Raw genomic sequence first — 26,794 nt, 5'->3', positions numbered from 1 at the left:
TTGGACCACTCGGTATAGCACATCATACAAAGCTAACTGAATTGTAGAAGCGACGAAAGTAAGAAACGTTAGAGACAGAAGATCTTAAATGAGATTGACTAATGATCTAAAGAAACACACTAGAACCAGAAGGATGCTAACAGCCCGCTATATAGACTAGTGGAAAAAGGAAGAAGAGATATATGTACCAAAATGGCTAGAATAAGATTTTGGAATCGAACACAACTTGACATATTTTTCCATTTAAATTCTCTATAGACTGCAATTCAACTTTGCAGACTGACCACAAGATGCGTCTGCCATCGTGCGCATATCGAATAGTTACTTTATCTTGCTGTGCCAACTGTGTTTTTTGTACGTTCTGTTAAACGGATATGGGTTCGAAATTGACTACTCTTTTGTTTAGCGTGTTTACTGCTACTACTCGATTGTAAAACGGAAGTATTATCGAGTGTTTGATGCACTAAATTTGATCGTTATGATTTTTAATTGCCTCTTCTAGAACAAAAGGAGACTCATAAAAATCAATAAACCCGCAATAAAATACCACAGATAAATCATTGATGTGGATGAGGACGCCAGAAATCTCCTTGGTAGTCGATAGTGGAGAAGAATGGCTACACTCGCTACCTCTAGATTCATTACTACTGTAATGAATTGAGAGGTTTACTGAGTGAGGCCAGGGCTCGAATTGGGTTAGAGAGCCATATGATGGAAATCATTGATATTGATAAATATTATAAGACTTGTGGTGTACTTTTGTCTTGACTTAATTATTTTAGTAATAAATTTCTTGTTATGTTATTTATAATTTAAAATGTTTTTAGGTATTGCCAAATTACGATTCTAGAAATTTCCCTACCTCCTCCAATAATAGAAGTAGAATGCGAAAGCAATAAATTTCAGACTGAACTCATAGATGAAATTAAAAATATTGCACAAAAAGGGCATGATATTTTTTCTTTGATTCAAGATAAATTAAAAAATTTGGTCAGCGACGAAGCAGACCCAAATGGGAACTTTAAGCAACTTTTAATGAAAGATCACAATCAGTTCAAACAAAAAGTCGAAGAGATACAGCTTAAATTGACCTCGCCAACCATAGAAAATAAACAATTTGATAAAAAAGGTATATTTAACACTTACTTGGAAGGTATATTTAACACTTACTTGGAAGGTATTGAATATATATATATATATATATATATATATATATATATATATATATATATATATATATATATATATATATATATATATATATATATGTATGTATATATATATATACATATATATATATATATACATATATATATAATATATATATATGTATATATATATATATATATATATATATATATATATATACATATATATATATATACATATATATATATATACATATATATATATATACATATATATATATAATATATATATATATGTATATATATATATATATATATATATATATATATATATATATATATACTCGATTATCACTGCGCGAGCTTTCAACATCCTCTCTGATATCTTCTTCAGGGTTTCCGAGGTTTCAGTCTCCCGAGCCCTCAGACCAATGATTACTAACCAATGCATTACTACTACTGGGAACAGGGACGGTTCATTTATACCGTCGATGGTGACGTGATTTCGGTGGAGGTTGGAATTTTAGAAGATCCGAAACAACTCTTGAACCTAAAGGTTCCTTGTTCCTTTAGAATTAATTGAAAGACGTCGCCGAAAATTTAATTTGAGGCTCTCCACTTAGATTTTCTGGATCTAAATCCACATGGATTAAAAGTTCAAAACGTTTTCGGACTAATCAGTATTATCTTCAGTGAACTTTGGAGTACTTGCATAACTAACAGCCAAACCAAAACGGTGGTTGTGTTTGGTTTTTGCGGTTTTTTAGTATAGCCAAATTTTTGATGTTATAATTGCACACGATTTTCTTTAAATTTGTTAGAGCACGCCATATATCCTCGTAGCTTACCTTGTCTGTATAAGACTTCCTGGTCACCATATACAGCAAAGATCAAGGACTATCTTTCAACCTCAGTACTCTTCCAACTTAGGCTGCTGATTTTTTACCTCGTCCAAGTTTTTATTGAATGCGGACGAGATTTCTTTAGTCATCTCCTGGTCTTGGGCAATACAGTGGGCTAGAGAGACGTTTTCCGGAACACGAAATAGATCCTTCTGAACTTTTGTGGTCACGCCGAATCTAGCACTCTTTCTTTCTGAAAGAGTGCTAGTGCTAATTTGAAATTAAAGAATTAACAATATAACAATATATAATAAGAATCTAACAATATATTTTACTCACCTTTTATCAGACATGTTTGGAAACTATAAACAGTCTTTCAGGCAACCTCAAAAATTCTGCCGAAAACAACAGATTTATACAACGATTGTTAAGTTTTTTTTTAATAAAATGGCTTTTTGTTACACGAAACAGCACGCGCCATCTCTTAATAACTAGCAATATAATTAAGTTCCTGGCATATTTGTAACGAGGTAGTTTAAAAGGACGATGTGCTTAAATGGGTTAAATTAATTAAATGAATATTGCAATAGCTTTCAAATGATTGTTTATATACCCAGAAGGCATTTCTAATCATTAAATATCGTCTTTGTATTTTAGAACTTTTTGTTACCTATTGGAACATATCAGATTGTTTAACAAAATTAAAAAAGAATGTTGTGGATATAGTAGACAATTGGAATGCCAGACTGAATGAAATCATATCGCGTAAGAAGGATAATGATAAAAAGAAAGACAAATTAGTAGATACAAACGCTGAAGATAATTCCGAACATCCAGAGCTAAATATTCAAGAAGAAAAGGAAAGCACGAGTTTGATCTCTAAAAAGGTGTCAAGTTTGGATAATAGTGATGGTAAGTTTTTATAGGTTAAAGTATTTAGTGAAATAATTCGATAGATACGAACTATTCGATTAATGTCGTGGTGAATATAAACTTTACTGTTAAGGTTTTATTTGTTCATAGTTCCTTTAATTATATGAAATCAATTTTATTGTTCTGTCGAAAACTAAATATTGAGACAACTCTTTAATAGACAAAACAATTGACGTCAAGATTATATTATAAGATAATTTCCTGATGTTCCTCATGATTATAAGAAAAATGAAAATCCCTATATTGATTAACATTTTTTAGGCGAGTCCTATTCATCAGCTTCACCGAAAACTCATAATAGATCCCATTCTGAAAGCACAGTTGGTTCCCAAAATGAAGATAGTGTAGATAACAAAAAGGAAGTTGATAAGAAAACGGTAAAGACCATCTTGTCATCCTTACTGCCATCTTCAAATAATCTATGTGTGATACAGGTATGTATTTTATTTTACCTTTAATAACTAAGTTCTCTCCAATTCTGGATAGAAATTAAGCTTTCGCCTTATAGAAGATATCTTCATAAATTAAAACATTATGCAAAATACTCTTATTATTAATTTTAGGAGAGAATTTATTCTTAAGAAAGCTCTCAATTACAATAAAGTACCACAATTGTAGCAAGTGACTCATGTTTTAATGATTTTTTATAGGCCAGTAAAATTGGACGTTTACCCTTAAGAAAAAAAATATTTTTGTTCCGACAAAAGGAAAAAATCTAAATATTATTTAATAAACAAATTAGTGGATTATTGCAGAATCTGTTTAATCTCTTAAAAAACTGACTAAAACCTTCTTCTTCTGACTGTTCAAAGAATATACGTTGAGATAGAAAAGATCTCATTTTATATGAAATCAATTTCAATAATTTGACTGGTCTATTTTTAAACTGTTCAAATATTTTGGAGAAAATTTGGGTTCTAAGGAAAATGTAACGTTGTCAGCGTGTATGATTCAACTTGAAGGTATCTGCAACGAAGTTTATATCTTTCTCTAACGGTAACAATGCCATTGTTCGGATAGCTATTTTATTGTCTGTTATCTGTAACTCGGTTTCATAAGTGCACAGACAGGGGTTTCATAAAGCAGATAACAGAATTGTTTGTAGTATTGTTATTAGTGAAGGATCTTTTACATTTACTTTTTGTGAATTGTGAGTAATTTAGTTTAATTCAATTTGGTGACAAATAATAACAAGACGTGTTTTGTTACGTACTTTACGTAAAATGAACTTTAGGAATTTAAAGGGAAAGAGGAATAGTACCCTTATTCAAAAAGAAGAAATCATTTTATGGCGCAGAAAGTATCTGAAACAAAAAAAAATATACTTACAGATGAAACGTGGTTAAATGAAGGACATACTGTGACAAAATTTGGCAGGATTTAAATGCGAAAAACGAACGACAAGCTTTCCTAAATGGTTTATTGACAGGTTTAAAAGCCCTATCTGGAAAGGGAAGACGCCTTATTATTAGCCATATTTTTAGCGACTCAGGATTTGTAGAAGGAGGTTTAATGCTTTTGTTTCTAAAAAGACTGGAGGCTGACTAAAAAAAAATTCAATAAACCAATTTTGAAAAAATCGAGTTACTAAAGTAAGCACGGTGTCATAAAGATAAATATATTAAATATGATACTATAACCGATAGAACTTATGTGGGTTCAAATAATAATGAAGTAGCAAGGAACAATGTTACTTTCAAATTCAATTATGTAAAAAATCTGCTTAATAGTGTCTTCAGCAATGTGATCTTACAGTCGTATCATTGTATCAATGTATCGAACATCTAGTGAAAGAAGAGCAGAATATGTGGAACCTTGATAACTTCATTGAAATTACCATGGACCTAGTATTTGTAAACTAAATATTCAGTTAAGGTGAACCATTTATTACTAGTACTGTTTCGTACCAAGAACTGTTTAAGTAATTCATTTTTACCTGTGCTAAAAGTTTTTTTGTTTTCTAATTCCATGTCATTAAATCTCTTTTTACTATAGGAATTAAATTTAATCCTTGAATCAGTCATAACTTTGTTAATTTAAACTGATAAAAAGTTTTTCCCAAAAAAATGTATTTAATCAGGCATCTTTTTTTCAAGGCTTGTTTTCTTTATCTGAGGCATAAATAAAATAAGAAAATAATTTTTATGGCAATATGATGGCAATCAATTCGTTTTAAAATCCTGATTATTTTTTTAAGAATAACCGTACGCCTATGACTCGTCGATTTCCTTCCCCCTCAAACCTGCAAAGATTTACATTGAAAATATGAGTCACTTGCTACAATTTTGGTACTGTGGTATATAGTGAATTAATTTAAGCGTCTCCTCCAATTGTATTAATAATAATCATAATTAATCGATATATAAATAAAAAATTGATATAATGTGTATAAATTTGCATTCATTCACTATTTTCTTGTCAGATCCATACTAATTCTTTTAGAAATAATCTTAACTAACTTTTTAAAAGTAGGAACAATATCAAAGTCATCGATACAGAATAGAGTAAAGCTAGAGTGGCAAAAGAGACCATTCAAACCCAAATTCTTCGCACATTCCAAAAAAGGAATTATTATAATATTCGTTCCAGAAGAAGATCCCAATTTTACCTCTACTTATTATATTCTTAGCTCTAGTCATCATCATCATTCTAGCTTTACAACCCTGCGTGGGTCCTAGGCTCCTCAAGAATTTCTCTCCAGTAGTCCCTATCCATCGCCTTCCTCCGCCATGCACGTATTCCCATATTTCTTATGTCTTCATCGATGTTATCAAGGAACCTTGTTCTGGGTCTTCCTCTTCTTCTCTGACCAATGGGTCTATCAAGGAGCGTTTTCCTACCTGGGCCATTTTGTTCCATCCGCATTACATACCCTATCCACCTCAGACGCCCTATCTTAATATGTTTTACGATATCTGGTTCCTAGTATATTCTATAAAATTCGAAGTTGTATCGTCTTCTCCACACTCCATTGTCATTCACTGCTCCATAGATTCGCCTTAATACTTTTCTACTTTTCTTTCGAAACATCCTAACATGTTTTTATTACTTTTTGTTAGACTCCAGGTCTCTTAACCGTATGTTAGGACTGGTCGTATTATTGTTTTGTAGAGTTTCATTTTTGTATTTCTCGATATAATTGTGGATTTAAGGAGGAGATTGAGCCCAAAACAGCATCTGTTGGCCGTGCAAATTCTGCGGTTTATCTCTGCGGTAGTATTATTTTCAGTGTTAAGGAGCGCTCCCAGGTATACAAATTCGTTCACTACTTCGATGACGTCGTTTTCTATAAAAAGTGTACGTAGGATTTGTGGTTGCTTGCTTATTTTCATATACTTCGTTTTGTTGATGTTTATTATTAAACCCATTTTTGTAGCTGATTCTTTTAATGCTACATATGCCTCTCGTACAGCGTTTTCCGTTCTCCCAACAATATTGATATCATCAGCATAGGCAAGGATTTGCACTGGAGAGAGAGTCTGCCTGGCGCAGCCCGTTATTTGATTTAAAAGTTTCAGACAGTTCCCTCTGAATTCTCTACTTTCAACTTTTTCAAGAGTTAGTTTTGTTAAATTTACCAACTGATTTGGTATTCTTAGCTCTTATTGCTTTGAACATGTCTCCTTTATTCACAGAATCGTAGGTTGCTGTGTAAACTATAAATATGTGATGAGTATATATGCCATATTCCAGTGTTTTTTCTAAAATTTGTTTCAGGGTTGCAATCTGATGAATTGTCGATTTACCACCTCTGAAACCAGCCTGGTATTTCCCTACTATCCGTTCTGCATATGGTGCCATACGGTGACATGGTACTGTGGAAAATATTTTATACGCTGCGTTTAGAAGCGTAATTCCTCTGTGGTTAGAGCATTCAAAGATGTCTCCTTTTTATGTATGGTGCAAAGTATTCCAATCATTGGGGAGGGATTTCTGTGTCCATATTTCTTTTATAAGCTGCTGTAATGCCGTTATGGTATCGTGAACACCTTTATACAGTTCAGCTGGGAGATTATCTATTCCGGGTGATTTGTTTCTGACTAGTTTTTTAAGTTCAAGAATCGTTGGTGGTTCCTCTTCCCTCTCGTCTGTTTCTCTTATCTCATCTCTTCCGTCTTCCAGGTTTTCTTCTTCCTCTATATTAAGTGTATGTTTAAAGTATTCCACCCATCTATTCAATACATCTTTCCTTGATGTTAATAGGTCTCCATTCTGTTGAGGTTTTCTATATATTTAAGTTCCTTATTTAAGTGGTTTCGTTTTTTTTTGTGTATCATCTTTTCTTCTCTTCTCTTTGTCTGGTAATTCTGTACAGTTGTTCTAGTTCGTCGGGTAAGCATCATTTTGTATGCTTCATTTTTTTCTTTTGCTTTAGCATCTTTTTTTCTTTAGCTCTAGTCTTTTAGTTTGAAAAAAGAGTAATGTTTTAGTTTTTTTCTTTATAACAACTGGAAATTGATATTAAGCTGACCAATTGGTATTTCATTCTTACAACAAATTGCTTTCATCTTTCATTTTAGTGTTCGTCTAGATTTTTTAATTGATAAATATTTTATTTTAGGCTCCATTTAATAACGGCGAACATTACGGCTTATCTGATTCATCAATTCCATTAGTAGTTCTCGAAAGTGAACCCAGTTCTATAGTTTCGTATACTCTAGCTTCAGTCGAATATAAAAAGTTATTGGAAGATTTGACCGCTAAGAAACCGCAGGCAGATCTTTCCAACAGCCCGATTCTAAAGAGGCGAAGCAATAGCGAAAGGGAAAAACTAGACGATGATAAGGGGAAGAATTTGTTAGGATTTTTGAAAAATAAAGAAGCAAATAATGTATCAAACGTTACGGCAAATCCAGATGTGAGGTAAGATTATTGCCATTTTATTTTTAGGAACTTTTGGGTGTTAAATTCTAATTAGGTTTCTCGTCACTCATATATTTTAATATTTTATTTTTCTGTCTCTAACAACTCGATTCATTTCATCAAAATTTTGTGTTTCCTCGATTTCTTTTAACTTTTAACTTTCTGTTTTTATTCATATACATTATATAGATTCATATTAGCGCAAGTTTTTACCTTTTTTCTTCATTTTTCCTTTTTTATCTGAGTGTAGTACATTCACCGACACGAAAAACGAAGCATTGCATTTTTAAAATAAAAACTTAAAATTTTAATTCTTTTTAAACTTTTATTTTTATAATAACGTAAACAGAAACGAAACAAACTGTTTTAAGTCATTTCTAATAAAACTTAAGTGCTTATTCGAAAAAAAAAAAATGCATAAAAAATCAGAAATAAAGAATACACTATTCTTATCACTTTAAAGTGCAAAGGTAGCTGTTAGTATTCTATTGTTATTCTCTTGTTCTTGTTGATGTGAGTAAACTGTCAAGTCGAATTAAGTGTAAAACACAATTTGAAGTGGAATTGCCTTGGAAGTGGATTTAATCTCAAGAATTATGGTTGTAAATCCCGAAACAGCAGCTGCTATTGTTGCGTTGCTTCAAGACGGAAGAAGTGAGCGATATGTTGCTCAAAAATATCAAATATCCAATAGTACTGTGCACCGTATTTTTACACGTTTCTTGGTAACCGGAGCTTAAACTAGACGACCTGGAACCGGTCCCCAACGAAGAACTAGTGCCCGTGATGATCACTTCATCCTCTTACAAAGGTACGAGATCGTCGTGCCACGGCTGTTCAAATCCGAAATCAACTTCAGTACGTCCGGAATACCAACCTAAGTGAACGAACAATTAGACGAAGGCTTGGAGAAGCAAATTTAAGCAGTCGCAGACCTGCAACAGGCCTACAACTTCTCAGGCACCATCAAGTTGCGCGGCTTCAGTTTGCTAGAAACTATGCTCATTTTACTGTAAATAATTGGAGACACGTTTTATTGACCGATAAGTCCAGGTTTACCTTGCAGTCTCCAGAGAGCCGCGAGAGAGTATGGCTCAATTATGGTGTGGGCTGGAATTTCTCTAGAGGCACGTACAGAATTGTACATCGTTTTAAGAGGCTCCATAAGAGCAACCAGGTACATTAATGAAATTCTCCAAGATTATGTTGTACCTATGCTGATTGTGTTGGGAATGACTTTGTTCTGATGCATGATAATGCCTCACAGTGCGAGAATCACTTAACAGTTTTTAAATGAAGTAAACATTCCTGTAATGGACTGGCTAGCATTGAGTCCAGACGCAAACTTAATTGACCATGTTCGGGACATGCTTGTGCGAAGGATACGAAGTCGTGTTCCTGTCCCTTTAACTTTAAATCAGTTAGAAGAAGCCCTTTTAGAGGAATGGGAATTTATTCCTCAACAGGACATTTCTCATTTGATTTTAGGCATGCCAAGCAGAATTCAGGCAATAATTCGAGCACGTAGAGGAAACATTCCTTATTAAAATCAGTTTGTCCGGACACATGATTTAAGTTTTCTATTAATTGAGCGTCATCTTGTTACAACATTTACTTACGTTTTAAAATAAATAAGAGTAAAAACTGATATATAAGTGGACGATTGTGATCTCTACACTAACCTACATTCATTTTACATATTCCCAATTGTCAACAAATGCACGTGAAAGCCAAACAGTGTCGTACTGAGGTGTATCATATGATTTTTTTTAAATATTTACTTTTGAAACTATTAGTGTAAGAATTTCTTGAAATTTAATCATTGTGAGCAAAATTTAATGTTCCATTGAAGAAAAATGTGCTAAAATATTCATTAACTGAGAGATACATAACAAAGTGAACATTTTGAATAAAGTAGCATTGTCATAAGTTTATCAAAGCATAAAAACATACCATTTAAATTACTCAGAGTCTGAGGAGCTACATGTGCTGCTGACTTCGTCTGGATTTATTGTTATGGGTTCGATATGGTTCTCTATTATATTGTCCAACTTCCACATTTTGGACTCTACTTTTTTTTGAACGTGTTGCACACATTTAGTTGGTTGGACTAATATTATTTATTGCACCATAAAAAATATTTTTCATATCTGCAAATTTAAAGGTTGTGTTTTTGGCTGCTACATAATTTTTTACTTCTGCCCAGATGAGCTCAATCGGGTTGAGCTCACAATGGTATGGGGGCAGCCTTAACACTACTTTGTTTTAGCTTTTTGCCATCTCATCAATGATATATTTATTATATTGCCCCTTATGTTCCTTAACGATAGCCAGCAGTTGCACTTTTAACATGGAGTCCTCAAACCCTATATTTTTTGATTTCAGTCACACTTGGATGTCAGCCTTTCTAGAAGCAGTAGTTAGAATTTTTTCCAATTTTCTGGAATGATAACACGCGTTGTCCAATACGATGATGGAATTGTCTTCTAATCGGGGCAGTATATTTTTTAACCAATTTTCGAAAGATTTCCCGTTCATCTCTTCATGGTAGTCCCCACTTTTTTTTAATTCAAACACCCACAGCCCTTCTGGAACAAACCCATCTTCACTGCCAATGTGACAGATTATTAGTCTTTTTCCTTTTCCTGAAAATTTTATTTATAATTTTAAAAATTATTTGAAGTGAAAAAGCACATTAACATTTACCTGCAGGATTTTTTAACCTCGTAGAAATTCCATCTAAAAACGCTTGTTTATAAGACGTCGCCGAATTGTCAACCCATACTTTAAATTTGGTGTGACCAGCGTTTAACCAAGTCTCATTTAAGTAGTAAATTTTGCGGTTTTTATTTCTGTAGTACTTAATTTTTATCAGAAATTCTCGTCTCTACAAGACAATTTCGTTCCTGTCCATCAAAATGCTGGTCTTTTTTTAGGTAGAATGAGGATTAAATCAATATCAAGGAGTTCATCGGCTGTATGAGTGCTTGACATTTTTGTTATTCTATTTATCTTCAATAACTTAATATACTTAGTTGATTGAGAGAATGTCAAAATAGCCTAGGGAAAAATAATATGTATTGTAATAAAACCAGCATCATCGAAAATATCGGTAAAGTTATGAAACTGCATTCTGTATACTTTTTCAAGTCCAGAAATATTCCATTCACTCACGATAAAACCTCCCCAAAGAACAGCTTGGATTGACATCATATTTGGCATACACATAGCTAACATGTTAAATAAAAAATATTGTGCCGATGTGTGTTTTTGCCCTAGGGGTGACTTTCACCCATTCTCAGGGGTGAAAAAACATACATTCAAAATAAGTCAGGAAATGGATAAACGGACTAATTCTAAGCAACCTTTGTTCTATAGAGTTTTTTCACTGAGTCAATACTCTTCGAGTTATTTGCGAGTGAATATGTTCATTTTTCAACAACAAAAAAACAAGGTTTTTAGACGGTTTTTGCAAATAACTCAAAAAGTAAGTATTTTATCGAAAAAATATTCTTAGCAAAAATATAGCTTATAAAATAGCAAAAAAAAATGGTGTACGTATAAAGCCAGAAGCACATTTTTAGCTAATAAAAAGTAAGTTCTTATTCGTCAAATTCCAAATCGAATATTTTAACGTGAACGAATAAAAAAAACAAGCACTTTACTTTCCCCGACAGCGAGTTTTCCCCGAAAAGTGCTTCATTTTTTTTGATATTTCTAGTTGAAATATTCGATTTGAAATTTGAATTACTTTTCATTAGCTACAACTCTGCTTTTACTGAGTCTACAGACTTCATATAGATATAAATACATCATTTTTTTAACTTTTTATAAGCTATACTTTTGCTAATATGTTTTTCGATAAAATATTTACTTTTTGAGCTATTTGCGGAAAACCATCTAAAAACGGTGGTTTTTTGTTGAAAAATGATCATATTCACTCGCAAATAACTCGATAAGTATTGACTTTGTGCAAAAACTGTATGAAATAAAAGTTACTTAGAATTAGTCAGTTTATTCAATTCTGGACTTATTTTGAACGCATGTTTTTCACACTCGAGAAGGGGTGAAACTCACCCCCATGGCAAAAGCACACATCGGCACAATATCACTTTTTTTCTTTGCCGTTATTTATGTATATGCCAAATTTGATGTCAATCCAAGCGGTTCTTTAATATTTACAGCAATAACCGTGAATAAATGGACTAAAAAGGAAATAAAACTTTTCGAAACATCAATAAATTAAAATATTGGTTTCTCTTACCTTTATTAAAGTGATTACCGCAAGCTATTTTTACTTTTGATTAACAAATACTTTGTTTTTGGATACTAAAAGTTCACTACACACTATAAAACTTAATACTAAACACTTAAACTAAACTCTAAAAAATAACACGACTAGTAAATAACTTAACAATAACTATAACATATAACACACAATATAATAACTTAAAAACCAACACGCTACAATTTGAATTTAAACAGACTGGCAACTTTGGATCTGTAACATGAGAATCCGTCTGGCTTAAGGCAATAAATTATATTTAATAGCCTCTTGACGAATGAGAGGGCGAATATCAACACGTGCGTGTGTTTACAGATGGGAATTTGCTAAACGAATGTACAATACTGATCCATCATGAAATTTTTTTGGCGAACAATGATTTGAACGCGCATGACTCGTTTTATTATTTGTGTAGTGAACTGTAGATAAATAATAGATCAAATACATAAATAAAAAAAAAATAATTTTAAATGAATTTCTTTCTCAACGCCACTTTGATCCTTTCCTTTTTTCTTCGTCTCCTGTAGGGCACATAGGTCTATATTTTTTTCTTCACAAGCTCTTAGTTATTTTCTGCTTTGTTGTGTTTAACGACTTTACGATCCAAGTACCAAGTTCTTTTTCTTGCGTTGGTCGTTGTTATTGAATCTCTCCTATTCCGAGACATAATCCTGTTTTTATGAGCTGTATGGGTTTGAAATCTATCAGTACGATGATAACCTGCCTGTAGATCCCCCTAGATTTAGGACCGACAACCTATTTTTATTTTGCAACAACTGCTCTTTTTGGTTTTGTTTCTTATAATAATACGCATTTAACTCTGCTTTTAGTGCTGAACAATCGAGATTGGCAGAACTACAAGAGGATGCTAAGAAAGTGCGTAAAACTCACGTTGAGGTACAATTCCAGGACGGAACTAGCAATTTCTTCTGTAGGGTTTACTTAGCTGAAAAATTTGCAGCACTTAGAGCTGCTGTTTTACCGATGGGCGAAGAGGGCTATATAAGGTCATTATCCAGATCTGCGCAATGGAATGCAAGAGGTGGAAAATCCGGATCAAATTTTTCGAAAACCATAGGTAAGCCGTATTTTTATGAATTACGATAATTTAATCGTGAGATATATATTTTTATTATATAACCAACTTATAGTAATTTTTGGAAGATAAGCTCGACTTTCTTCGAAAGTGAAATAAATTTATCGAAGATTTATCGAAGATAAATTTATTTCACTTTCTTTCGAACGATCATTTTCATCTTTGAAGCTGTCTAGAGTCATGGTTGTGATAAGGTTGTGATCACCGTGAAGAGAAACATAGGGACATCTTTATACGCTTATGTATCACGACATATTACCGCCGCTTCATAACGACACTAATGTCATTAAACATTTATTAATTTTATTTGTTTCAGACGATAGATTTATACTCAAGGAAATGTCAAAATCGGAAATTCACTTATTTCTCGAAGCATCTTCCAATTATTTTGCCTACATGCACAAATGTCAAGCTACCAAACAACTGACCCTCTTGGGAAAAATATTAGGAATATACCAGATAGTATTTAAAAACAATTCTAGTGTACCCTATCGATCAAATATTCTAGTCATGGAGAATTTGTTTTATAACAGAAAGGTTTCTCAAAAATTTGACCTCAAAGGATCTATGAGGAATAGATTAGTTATTCCTGACAATCAAGGAGAAGAAATAGTCCTGCTAGATGAGAATTTAATGAAAAGTAAGCATTTATTTTTTATTTATTATTATATATAATTGTCTCTTACTAAAGATTTATTGTTTGGAGTAATTCTTTGGCGATTCTGCCATATGGCAACTGATGTTGCTATATTAAAATGACCAGCATACGTGGTTTTCTATTACAAGCTTAGTTAAGGTTCGATAATACAAAAAGAGTCTCCGTATAACTCAAACCCGTCGCTGAAAAGATCGTGAAAGGAGCTGTCAAGTGAAGTATTACTTACCATATGAACTCATTTAAAATTATCTTACAACACGCAAGCCATTTCCATTTATGTAACTGAAACATCATAAAAACTATGAACAAATACCTCAGTTCAGTTACTCAAATTTTTATTAATTTTATTTTTATGGTTCAGAAAATATGTTATGAGATACTTGCACTGTATAATTGTAAGGATATGTTCACTGGTTCATTCCCGTTTTTAAAATGAAACGGGCAAAACTCGGACGACGGTTTATTAAATTTTGCACTTGCCTTAGAAGAACATATTAATTTGTTAACAATATTGTTATTTTAGTGACCTGTGATTCCCCGTTATATGTACTACAACATTCCAAAGCCGTATTAATAAACGCCATCCAGAACGATACAGAATTTTTATCAGCCCAATCTGTAATGGATTATTCATTATTAGTTGGACTGGATCCTGATAATAAGGAATTAGTTCTAGGAATTATAGGTAAATATTAGTTTTATTACGTAGATACATCTGGTGATGTTTTATTTTGATGTATATTGTTAAAATTGTGCGACTATTTAAAGTTCTTTACAACATATATATATATATATATATATATATATATATATATATATATATATATATATATATATATATATATGTATATAGATAGATAGATAGATAGTAAACTCTTAAATATTGGGTAAATCTGCAAGAAAGACTCAAATGAGTATCTATTGTTTCGCCGAACGTTTTCGCCAAAGAGAATTAATTTGGCTTCTTCAGTGCTGAAAGAGAATAAATTATAATTAGCTACCATATATTGTCATCCTGGTGCAACATATACGCACCCTGATGCGCATCGCCCTTCCTTCTGGAACTTTTATTAAATTCGATTGGACGAGAGATCCAAAAATCTCATATAAAAGTTAAAACACCTTTAAATATGGGACATTTTCGGATCTCGAGTAGTAGTTGCCTAGTCGAGGTCAGCCCCTCACGGGCGCTCCTAGAGCACTTTGCTCTAAGGGCTCTGCGATATTTTCTTAAGACTCTGTGGTTGAGTTTTTTTTACCACAGTTTGTTGTTTTATTTCTTCGTCCTATAAGAACAAACAACAGATCTCGTCTTGACAAAGACGAGATCCAAACAAAGAGCGTTCGGACTAACATTGCGCCATATTGCGTAATATTGTGCAATGTTAGATAACAACTAGTAACTATATAAATTCCACATAGTTACTAGTTCCGATACGACATGGCGCCCAACAAAAATTCAAATCCACGACCAGCCTGCACAGAAGACATTCATGAAGACAGCGAGGAGATGCATCGAATGTTAGCACATCAGCTAACATGCCGATATCCGAGCCTTCTGCAGACCTGAGACCGTCAGTGTGCAGATACCTTCGACGAGCCAGCCCTCTTCGACGTTAGACGCCCCAGCTGCCAACGTAGATCGCGGAGTAGGACCAGCCAGGCCCCCTTACAGTTAGGTGGTCGTTTGCCACGTAGGTTTGGGCCCCTGGCCTACGAGACACCGTTTGATATGGTTAGATGGGATCCGGATAGCCTAGACGAGGACGAACCCGCCGAAGGAGTGAGTACATCGACCGAGGATGGACCTGCAGATGCTGTCACCACCACCGACCTCCTCTTGTGTAGTGTTTTGATCTACAAGCGACATTAAGTTTAATGTTGTTGTTATTATTACCAAAATTGTAAATCAGCCCTAACAATTAATAATCTTTATTCTAAGATAAAAGATAAGACTCCCATAGATAGGCTTAGTAACATTGTCTACAACATTCCATGTCTCTCTTGCAACAATTCCTACATCGGTCAAACATCTCAATTATTGAAATCACGTATTACACTACACAAAAGTGATTCTCGACTTCACCCTGACCGTTGTGCATTAGCCAAACATGTCCATTCCACTGGTCATCTCATGGACTATACGAACACTACAATTCTCCACCGTGAGAACAATAAATCTAAAAGAGAGTTCATTGAAATGTCTTATATTTTCCTTAACGATTTCTCCATTAATGTTAAGAGTGATATTAAGAATCTAAGCGATATATACCACTTCTTACTTAAATCAGATACCAAGAACAATACAACATCACAGATAACTAACTTGACTGATATATCCATTAACAACTAACCTACCTTTATAATTAATTTTTATTAACTAAAAAAGATAATATTCCCTTGCTTTTCTTAGATACATCCCAATAAGATATAATAATACATGAACAATAGAATATAATTAAATAAAGAAAATCAAAATAATATTTCCCTATACTGGGATTTAATTTCATTCGTTTTTACCAATGAACCTTAACGACATAAAGATTCATAAGAACTACTTGAATTTGTCAGCGCACGCGTTCTGGCTAAAACAGAACCTCACTTTTAAACTTTCTAAAAATCAAAAATTTAGTTATTACCGACAATTCAAAGAATTACCTCCTTTTAAATGTAGTTACATTGGGTTTTTCGATTAACCTTGGGTAAACCTTTGCGTGTTAAGTTCAAAGCTACCATACATTTCAAACCTTAAAAAAACTTTTTTTTGCACATAGTAACAAAAAACACCACTATGTTACTAGCAAAGTTTTTTAATATTCTAACTCTACAATTCTAAGTTACGGTAAGATCAATAATGTTTTAATAGATAATATATGATAGCTAATTATAATTTATTCTCTTTCAGCCCTGAAGAAGCCAAATTAATTCTCTTTGGCGAAAACGTTCGGCGAAACAATTGATACTCATTAGAGTCTTTCTTGCAGATTTCCCCAATATTTAAGAGTTTACTATTTAACTTATCTGCAAAGATTAAATTTCTCTTATATATATATATATATATATATATATATATATATATATATATATATACACTACTCTATATCTACTCTATTATAATATGTGTTTATTATTGTATTATATGATTTCAGATTATATCAGAACGTTTACCTGGGATAAGAGATTAGAAACAATGGTCAAGAAAAGTGGTATTTTAGGAGGGCAGGGCAAATTACCCACTATAATTTCGCCAGAAGAGTATCAAAAACGTTTTATGGAGGCGATGCATAAGTATTTTTTGGAAGTACCTGATCATTGGGCTGGTTTAGGAAAGCCATTTGAATTGTAAATATGTATACAACAGAATTTTAACAATACTTAATAGATATAGTTAAAAGCATGTATAAGTTATCAAAGTGTAATTGAAAAACTCGAATCGTGGACCTTTTCAACAATATTTTGCATTAACTAGAGTACAAATTTTGTATCTAAACCCGAAAGCGTTAGTAACATTTAAATAAAAATAAATATAATATTTATGCCAAATTTGCCATTTATCCACCTTCTGGTAAATTCTATTTTTTCACAACTTTCCTCAGAGTTCTTGTTTGCGGTTAAATTTTATTATGTAACGACTGTACATCGTCTAATTTTTCGAATAAGAACAGACTAAAGCTACTGTATCGCAGTATGCCGCTTCTTTGTATATATCTATGTGGGGTGCAATTCAACGTAACAGACACTGTAATTGATAGAAAGGGAGAAACGTAAAAATAATATCATTTTGTGAAAAGTGCATACAAATATCCAGTAGATATTATCAGATATTATCTGAATGAAATATATAACTGGAAATTTTAACAAGAACTTACAACAGTATGGATTTTAATAGTATTTAACATTTTACTGACTGACCAAAACTCCTTGTTTCTACCCTATATTACAGTTCATGTAGAGAAGCTGACAGAATTGGTCTAGATATTTCTGAATCAATTGAAATTCTTAAGATATACAGAGGTACACCTTGTCACCACTGCTTTTTATCCTGCACTCCGAGCATATTGTTAAAGAGGTACTTGCCAGGGTTAATGTAGGTATCACGATCAACGGAATTTAGATCAGTGATCATATATATTCAGATGATACTGTGGAGAATGTGAAGAATACGGCTCAAAACTAAATACTTTAAAAACTAAATATATGGGAGTCAGCAAAATTCCGGTGGATGATTACATAATTACAGCATAATATGGTATTGAAATAGAAGAAACTGAAAACATCACGTATCTCCGAGTCTAGGGGGGCTCCGTCCAAAACAGAAACAAAAAGATTAGGATAAAGGGGACCTCCAAACTAGGATGAACTAGAATGAAAGTGGTCTCTGTCCTAGGACACTAATTAGATGAGAAAATGCAAAAATAAAGTCCGTACACGCGTAGAATCATCGATCTTCTCTTGCTTTCAAAACAAAAAATAAAAAGAAATTGAAAAGGTCCCTTTTATAGAATAATATTTACATGGATATAGTACCGTTAACGTCGCTAGGAGATTGAAATAATCAAAATTTTGTCTAACCTAACGGTTTTCGTAGACGGGCACTTTGGCGGCATCGTGACAGTATTGCGACAACTTTAAAGGGATTATTTGAGTGGCTCAGAACCAGAGGTGACTATACAACAAATTCACTCTTTTGAGATAATTTAGGGTAAAGTTAATCGGTTATATAAATTTCTAAATAAAGTAACATAACTACATTTTGGGGTTTTTGTATAGAAGAAACTAAAATAATTCAGGTAGAATAAATCAAAAAAAATTATTTCAAAATTAGCTTTATTTTTAAAGAAAAAAGGAAAAAAATGTTGTATAGGCGTTTTTGGCACTAACAAAACTGAAAAATATTTTGAACTGGAAAAAAAAAGTATTACTCCGTCTCTTCCTCTTGAATCTGTACTAGACCTGTATCCATCTCATTGGTACACTTGAGAGTTTTAAAATGGTCGTGGTGGATAGGAGACACGTACTTTAACAATGTTATTAGATCTTTCTTTTTCTCTACTGTTATCCCTCTTCTTTCGGGAAATAATAAATCTAACTTTATGTATGGATTTGTTGAAGAACGGCCACGTATCTTTTTCGTGAAATCTACTTCAGAAAAATAACTATCAGTGTTATAGTTATATTTAAAATACATTTTTCTTGGCTTAGATTGTCGTAACTGAATCCAGGATATTTTTAGCCATTCTACTTTTTCTCCTGTAATTGCTTTCTTTCTATTTACAATGTCGTGCTTCAATTTTTTGGTACTGAGAAAATCATTTTTTTTTCCATTTTATGAGTACAAGATTTAGGCTCCTTTTTCTTTGAGATGTTTATTACGTTTATCCAGTCGTCTGGCACAAATATATTTTCGTAATATTTTTTTCCTTGTCAATGACACCAAAATTTTGATCAAAAGTTGAAAAAATGTGTCCAGACACAAAAAATTTTAGATTTATTTCCTTTACATTGCTTCTTTGCATTTCATTAGGAAGACCTAATTCATTAGAAGTTCTACAGCAACTTCTTGGTTTGCATACTTTTGGACGAACAGTCTTACCTTTATCTGAAACACGTTGTATTGTTACATTACATGTTTACAATCTACTCTATACACAGAGTAATAAGTAAATAGTCTGTAAGTAAATTAACGTGAGTTAGGTACCGTCCAGTAACGGTTCTCTAAGTATTATTACGGTAGGTCTTCTGGCCATACCATACTTCCGTTTTCGAGTGTTGGACGGCGTTTCAAATGTCACATGGTCGTTGTCATTATCTAAAATACAATAAAATAAAAAAATGGAATACAAAAATTAACTTTAATAATTAAATTAAAGCTTATCGTGAATCATCAAATTTCTTCAAAAAATTCATGATAACGTAGAGCCGGAATAGCCTATACAACAATATATTATAATACAGTTTTTTAAAGAAATATTATTAAAAAATCATTTTGGCTTATCGCGAATAATACAAAGTACATACCTGTTGTCTCACTATCACTTTCACCACTCGGCTCGGTCATCTTGAATGCTGTATAGGCACGTCTGGCGGTTAAAGAAAGTGACATTCGTGTTTTGCAATATTTTTAATAGATGGCAACACGGGTTCTAAAGTTATTTGAAGTATGGCTGGTTTTTGTTTAGAAAAAAATATAATTTGCAGAGGTGCACTGAACTTAAAAATTAAAACTATGTTGGATAGGTACATCTGGCTCTGAGCCACTTATTTAGAATAGTTGCAAACAAAACGTAACGGAATTTTATAAAAGATAAAAAACACAAAAATTTATCGGTGGTTTTGTTGCGAAATATTAGCTGCATAAAATAATTTCTTGAGAACTGCAAAAAAATTAACTTTATACTTAGTGTTATATAAAATTAGTCAAATAAACGAAAATTAGACAAAATGTAACGTATCGGTATTTCGATACGTTACAATATAAATGACACTTGGCATATTAACAAATAGATAAAAATCCACATTTAAAAGGCCAGAGCAAAAAGTATTATATGAACGAAGTGTTAATAATAACCTGAAAATAAGATTCGTCAAATTTAACATCTTCTCGACAGCATTGTATGTAGTTGAAAGCTGGACGCTCACTAAACTCTATTAAATAAATTTTTAGTTTCTCTTTCACCAGTAAATTGTATTTGTCATTAAAAGAGTTAAACGTATTTAAGATGCGTACAATAGCGTACCTTTTTTTGAACACCAAAGTAATCCGCACGAAAAACAATCGTATAATACTAGATTAGTACCAAAAACCTACTGCTTCAGGCAGATTTTTAAACTTTGCTTCCAACCACCCCAAAAACCAGAAATACAGTACAATTCTTGCTATGAAAAATAGAATACTCAATATATGCGACGACCAGTTTCTTGAGATATTTATTAACAACGGTTATTCGAAGACACTCCTTAAACAATTAATTTACAACTTCCACTATTATAATGGACCATTGGATAGAGAGGCTCCACAAAACTTTAAATATAAAAGATTGCCCTTCATTGGTAATCTAACAAATAAGATTATAGCCCTCTTCAAACCATATACTAACATTAGAATTGGTAATTACATCGATATTAATAACAAAAGTTTGTTTTCTCGTGTTAAAGATAAGACACCAGTAATGTACACCACCAATACAATCTTCAAAATACCGTGTGCGAAGGTTGCTATGTTGGACAGACAAGCCAATAGTTAAAACAACATATTACCCAGCACAAAAGTGACTGTCATAAAGGTAAAAACACTGTTGTTTATACTAGTGTTGAAATCCTACAAACAGTAACTATATTGTAAAACACTGTTTCTTGAAATATGTTATATTACCAACACAAAAAAAAATGTAATAAATTACAAAGCAGATACGAATCAGTTAAGCAGCATCTACAGCAATATTCTGCAATCCATTTAATTCAAATTGATTTAAAATGTACCTGCTACTTTATTTTATATATACAAAGAAACTCGTCTATATCCTATACACTTTTTGTTGTTTTATTTAACTTATTTTAAAATGGTCAGTCTAATTGTAAAAGTGTAGTACAAATGTTTGTCTTGTATCTTTTTTGTGAACAGTTCTACCTCTGTGAGTAAATATTTATGTAATTTTATCTTAATGTTGCTTATTACAATTATATCTCCAAGCTTTGTATCTACATCCAAATATAAAAGTTTAGCTATTCTTTATTCATTCAAATTTTTTATTTTAAGTTTATCGTTTTGGTTTGTGGTGCCTCAGACTTTGGTTTAGAATTTTGCATTTTTTAAATTTTTCCAAAGACGCAGAAAATTGTAGACCACTTGTTAGTTTAAGAATATTATGTATGTAAAGTAAATACATTTTTATTGCATAGACTACAATAATTATGATTTTTTTGATGGCTGCATATAAACATATTAAATTCTTTCGGGTACTAACACATACTTAATTAAGTCAGATTGCAATTACTTAAAAAGGTCTATTAAATAGTTTTTTAGCAATAAATGGAACCGTACATAATCGGAATATAACTTCCTATTATATTTAATGACAGGAAACCTATTCAAGTAGTTCATTCCTGTAAAGATTTGTATATATTCACTGTACGTAATATTTTTTAATAAAATATATTATTTATTTCTAAGAGCATTTTTTGTATATACCAGATATTATATTTACAGTTCCTGTACCATCAGCTTTAGATGTGACGACTGTACCTTCACAAATATAGACTGTTAAGATACTCAATAAGATTTATTTTTCTTAGATTTGTTCTCTAATTTAATTTCTAAAAACAGAGAACTTCAATGAAAAGTTAAGATGATACTGTACTAAGTTTTGGCATTCCAAAAAATAAGTTTCAACTCAAATTAACGTAGAAGATAACTTAACACTATTGAGGTAACAAGAAATGCGCACGAACCATTTATCTATTGTAGAAAAACGCTCATCTGGATGGAGAAACATCTGCGTGGTCGATATCCCAATTAAGTTAGTTCAGAGTATGTCGACAATACAGCGTCGAACTATTGGTTAACATCAGGCTCAAGAAACTATCCGTTTCTTACCGGGGACTGTTAGGTAGTTTCTTTGCGTCTTGTAACTAAATGTTAGGAACAGCGTGACTGTTTGGAATTCACGGACAATAAAACAAAGTGGCAACATTGTGCGCCAAACTCGGTAGGTACCAGGTTTTGAAGCGACGCAACTGCGACCTGCGAGTGGGACAGAGACAATCAACAACCATAGACGATACACAACGCCTTTCATTTAATTTCAGTTTAAATTAGTTTCTTTATGTAAATATGTCAGAAATAAAGTTTATTTTATAATCACTTTTCTTCTAAAGTTAATAACTTCGACAATTTCGTCAACAGTGGCAGTAGGCAAGATCCTGCAAGAGATAGCTAACAAACTGGGACTTTGATTAACGTAAGTAAAATGTGAGTTTGATTATCTATGCCTACGTTTAGACTATTAAAATCGAAGTCAAAATTTCTTCAATGTAGCAAAAAATGAACTATAATACTAAATTTACTAGACACTTGGAACTGAGATTAGTGAATCGAGTATACAACGCAAAGGACACCAACCACACACATCTTATGGAAAATGTAATGTAACTCAAATGCAATAAAATTTACATGAATAGATTCGTCTCGAAAGTCAGTTCATAAATCTTCTGTAGGTACTATGGCTAAGTACTATTACTAGCTGGGTTAAGCTGTTTTCAATAGCGACTAGAATAATAGTATTTATGAATGACAGTTTTATGAACTTCAAAAATGTGATTTCCATAAACTTTAATTACCATTTACGCCGTAATTAATAAAAAGTTGGCACAATGATATGTAATGATTGTAATTTCGGGACGAATCTGTTCCTGTAAATTTTATTACATTTGAATGACATTACAGTTTCCATAAGATGTGTGCGATCTCCTTTTATAGATTTAAAAAAAAATGAAAGTTGAAATTTTGGTGAGAGCGTTTTTGACAGTCTAAATTTTGGTGAATGCTTACCTCTAATTTTACAAATTTCGCTAAAATTCTTAAAATTTTTCTGGTTGTATAAAAATAAAGAACATCATTTTATGTGCTTCAAAAAACAGTATTGAATGTAAAAGAAATACTATTTTATTATATAAAGTATGTGTCTATTTTAGCTTTTTTACTTAATAAATTTAATATTTTATTTGTGCAATCTATACATATGACAACCAATTCGGGATGACGTTTTAATCGATATTGAAACATTTTATACTAAATATTATTCCATATGATATCTCAAGGATTTTTTAATGGTTACTGAAGTTTGTTGCGCAAACTAATTACGCAAGTCGTTATATGTTACATGTGTGTGACATCTATTTAATAATTTATAAACATATAAAATTAATTTAGTTCTCAACTATTTAAGTTATAGATGTCACTGCCAACTTATTTGGTTTATGACGTGAATATTCTTTAAGTAAAATTAAAATATAAAATTTAACGATAATATAAAATTGCTTATAAATAATATTTCTTTTTGAAACTTATGCTGGATTTATAGTTTGACGCACTATAAACGTAGACGCACTGGAAAAAGATCAACATAGAATTTTGTGTACTCTTATTTATAAATGAACGTAAACGCATGACGGGACGTAAGTGAAACGAACTGCAACGGAAGAGTTGGCCAACTTTCATCTTTTACAGTGCGTTACTTGCGTCTGGCCAATCAAAAGGTAGAATTTTGTGCTGTCAACCAAAGTGAACTGTCTGGCCCGCCCACCATTTTGTAAAGTTTTTTATCAACATATTCGAATTTTGATTTTGTTGATTATTTGTTACAATGAACGTTAAGAATTTAAAAAATAATAATAATAAATAATAAAAGGATATTATAGTATCATGGTCACCAACTTTAGCCACTGTTTCTACTCATGTGAAAAAATTCCACTTCGTCGATTTATAAATTGAAATAATATTTACAGTCCGTTTGTTACAGTGCGTCTACAGTCCGTCATACTATAAATCCAGTTTTATGTATTACACGTATCTCAGTCCTTGTTGCTAAGCAATTAGTAATACACTAACGACATCTACCTAGTGCTGCTTAAATTTTTAAAAATTAACTAGCGCTCTCGCCAAAACTTAAACTGCTCAAAACGCTCTCGCCAAAATTGTAACTGTCATTGTGTGAAATTTAACTTTTGTCCAAATATTCGAAACTCAAAAACATAGCCAATCACTACATTAGACAAGAAAAATTTAGTTTTTCTTTTATAGTTTCTGGGACATATAGGAAAGGGGAAATGAAATTGTTGACGAACTAGCCAAAAGAAGCGCAAAGATAGCATTTATGGAAGCTGAAACCTTTTTTAGTTAACAGCTTAATGTTGGAAAAATTCCTAGGAGAAGTAGATCACAAAAGATTCAAACCTTTGGAAGAAGTGCTGCCTATTTTTACAGAAATAAATATTTTCATGTCATCGTTGACTGAGAAAGCACCTGAAAATATTGAGGGTAGTAGATGCGGCAGAATGAAAGTTCCATGAGATAAATCTATAAATATATTCTCAAACTGGTGTGCTGTTATAAAATCCCGAGGCACGATATCTGATAGTGCATAGAATAGAAGAAAATAATATACCTAGCATAAGGCCAATAGAAAGACTAAACTTGCTGGAACGAATAGGACTGGGTGCACTACTCAAAACATCAGAGAAGGCAAAAAATCATATAGATTGCTGTGTAACTTCTCTCCTCAAAGTAGTTTTGCCGATAGGACAGTCTGATCAAAAGATATCGAATTTTTACCGCCGAATTGATACAAATTTTATTTAAAATTATTTTCGCCCGCTTATCTGCGTCGCTTCGAGCAATATTTTTGAGAGAACTGTTTATTTTACACAAAAAGTGCTAATAAATATTTTTGCCCAAAATTGTCTGAGAATTTTTATTTGAAATATTTTTTTCTACGACGCACAGATTCTTGGTAAATCGATTTTTTCTGTTTTCCCCTACGAGGGGAGGCGGTTTTAGAGGTATGCCGGGGGGTAAAAATAGTAAACTTTTTTGCATATTTTTTGGGGTCCCAAAATTAATATTCTCAAAAATACTCAGCTTGTTCGTATGATTTTATAGATTCAGTGGCATTTTTGTCTGTGACGACTGGAGTAAAAATAAATTTATTTATTTATTACAAAACCAAAGCATCTCTGGCATTTGGTAATGCGTTTTTTAGATGGCCCTATTAGATTTACGTCGAATTAAAAAAAATGAAAAAAATTGCTTTATGGTAAGCTGAGAAAATACATTTTCTTTACGTATACCGATTTTGATATTTGAAATTCAATTTTCTTCAACCAAATTTTTTTAGTATTTTTCACGTGCAATGCCGATGGTTTTTACTATTATTATTATTATGTTAATGTAAATGTAATATTACCTATTAATATAAATCTAATCCAAGTTTACGCACCCACATCTGATAAACCGGAAACTGAAGGTCACAAAGAAAAACGATATAAACATCATAATGGGCGATTTTAATGCCAAAGTCGGTAGAGGTAGATGTGGTAATACAGTCGGTGATTTCAGTCTGGGTAACAAAAATGAGCTAGGAGAGTTACTAATTGAATTTTGTAATGACCACGATTTCGTCATATCCAATACGTGGTATCAACTCCCACCAAGAAGATTGTATACATGGCGAGCACCAGGAGATCGTCCAGGTCATGTGATACGAAATCAAATTGATTACATCTTGATAAACAAAAGATTCTGCAACTATATAAAAAGAGTGGCCGCTTACCCTGTTGCGGACATTTCGTCTGACCACAACCCCCTAATCGCGAATGTAAGACTTCGATTGGCAAAGGTTAAAAAGCCATCTAAAAAAATGCATAAACACTAAAAAATTAATGAGAGATGAAGAACTTGATGAAGATCTACATACAGTAAGCACATCAACGAAAACTTGTAAAACATACAAGGAAATTGCATAGAGGAAACCTGTGAGAAAATAAAAATAGCTATAGTCGAGGCTGACGAAGTAGTCGCAAGTAAAATAAAAAGAAATCACAAAAACGAGTGGATGACGAAAGAGATACTTGATCTAATGGAGCAACGCAGACAGTACAAAATACATCAGAATCAACAGGAATACAAGGAAATCCAACGTACGATAAGGGCAATAATTAAAAACGCAAAGGAAAGCTGGATGAAAGAACGTTGTGAAGAATTGGAATCACTACAAGAAAATGGAGACAGCTTTGGAATACATAAAAAAGGCAAAGAAATTTCGAGTATATACAAGAAACACCATGTGACTCGCCTGAAGAATGATCAAGGAAACTACGTTCATACCCAGGAAGAACTAGCTAAAATTTGGGCAGACTATGATTCGTCCCTCTTTGCGGATAATAAACCGAATCTGCCAACTACTAAGTTACCCA

The 26,794-nt window shown here is 32.4% G+C and overlaps 1 protein-coding gene across 1 annotated transcript in view; it reads left to right on the top strand.

The window, feature by feature from the left end:
• Nucleotides 1–21,973, top strand: part of fab1 (1-phosphatidylinositol 3-phosphate 5-kinase fab1) — a 48,529-nt gene extending 26,556 nt beyond the window's left edge. The window contains exons 13-20 of the mRNA XM_072530229.1: nucleotides 828–1,129; nucleotides 2,648–2,902; nucleotides 3,185–3,357; nucleotides 7,485–7,786; nucleotides 12,902–13,149; nucleotides 13,484–13,807; nucleotides 14,349–14,510; nucleotides 16,975–21,973. Coding sequence (XP_072386330.1) covers nucleotides 828–1,129; nucleotides 2,648–2,902; nucleotides 3,185–3,357; nucleotides 7,485–7,786; nucleotides 12,902–13,149; nucleotides 13,484–13,807; nucleotides 14,349–14,510; nucleotides 16,975–17,171 — 1,963 coding nt within the window. The 3' untranslated portion in view covers nucleotides 17,172–21,973. The remainder of the gene's footprint in view (nucleotides 1–827; nucleotides 1,130–2,647; nucleotides 2,903–3,184; nucleotides 3,358–7,484; nucleotides 7,787–12,901; nucleotides 13,150–13,483; nucleotides 13,808–14,348; nucleotides 14,511–16,974) is intronic.
• The last annotated feature ends 4,821 nt before the right edge of the window (nucleotides 21,974–26,794 follow it).

The sequence above is a fragment of the Diabrotica undecimpunctata genome, chromosome 4 (genome assembly GCF_040954645.1).
Source record: "Diabrotica undecimpunctata isolate CICGRU chromosome 4, icDiaUnde3, whole genome shotgun sequence".
In the NCBI taxonomy this organism is placed as follows: domain Eukaryota; kingdom Metazoa; phylum Arthropoda; class Insecta; order Coleoptera; family Chrysomelidae; genus Diabrotica; species Diabrotica undecimpunctata.
Note: the sequence above shows the minus strand (reverse complement) of the source record. Positions and strands in the feature narration are given on the sequence as shown.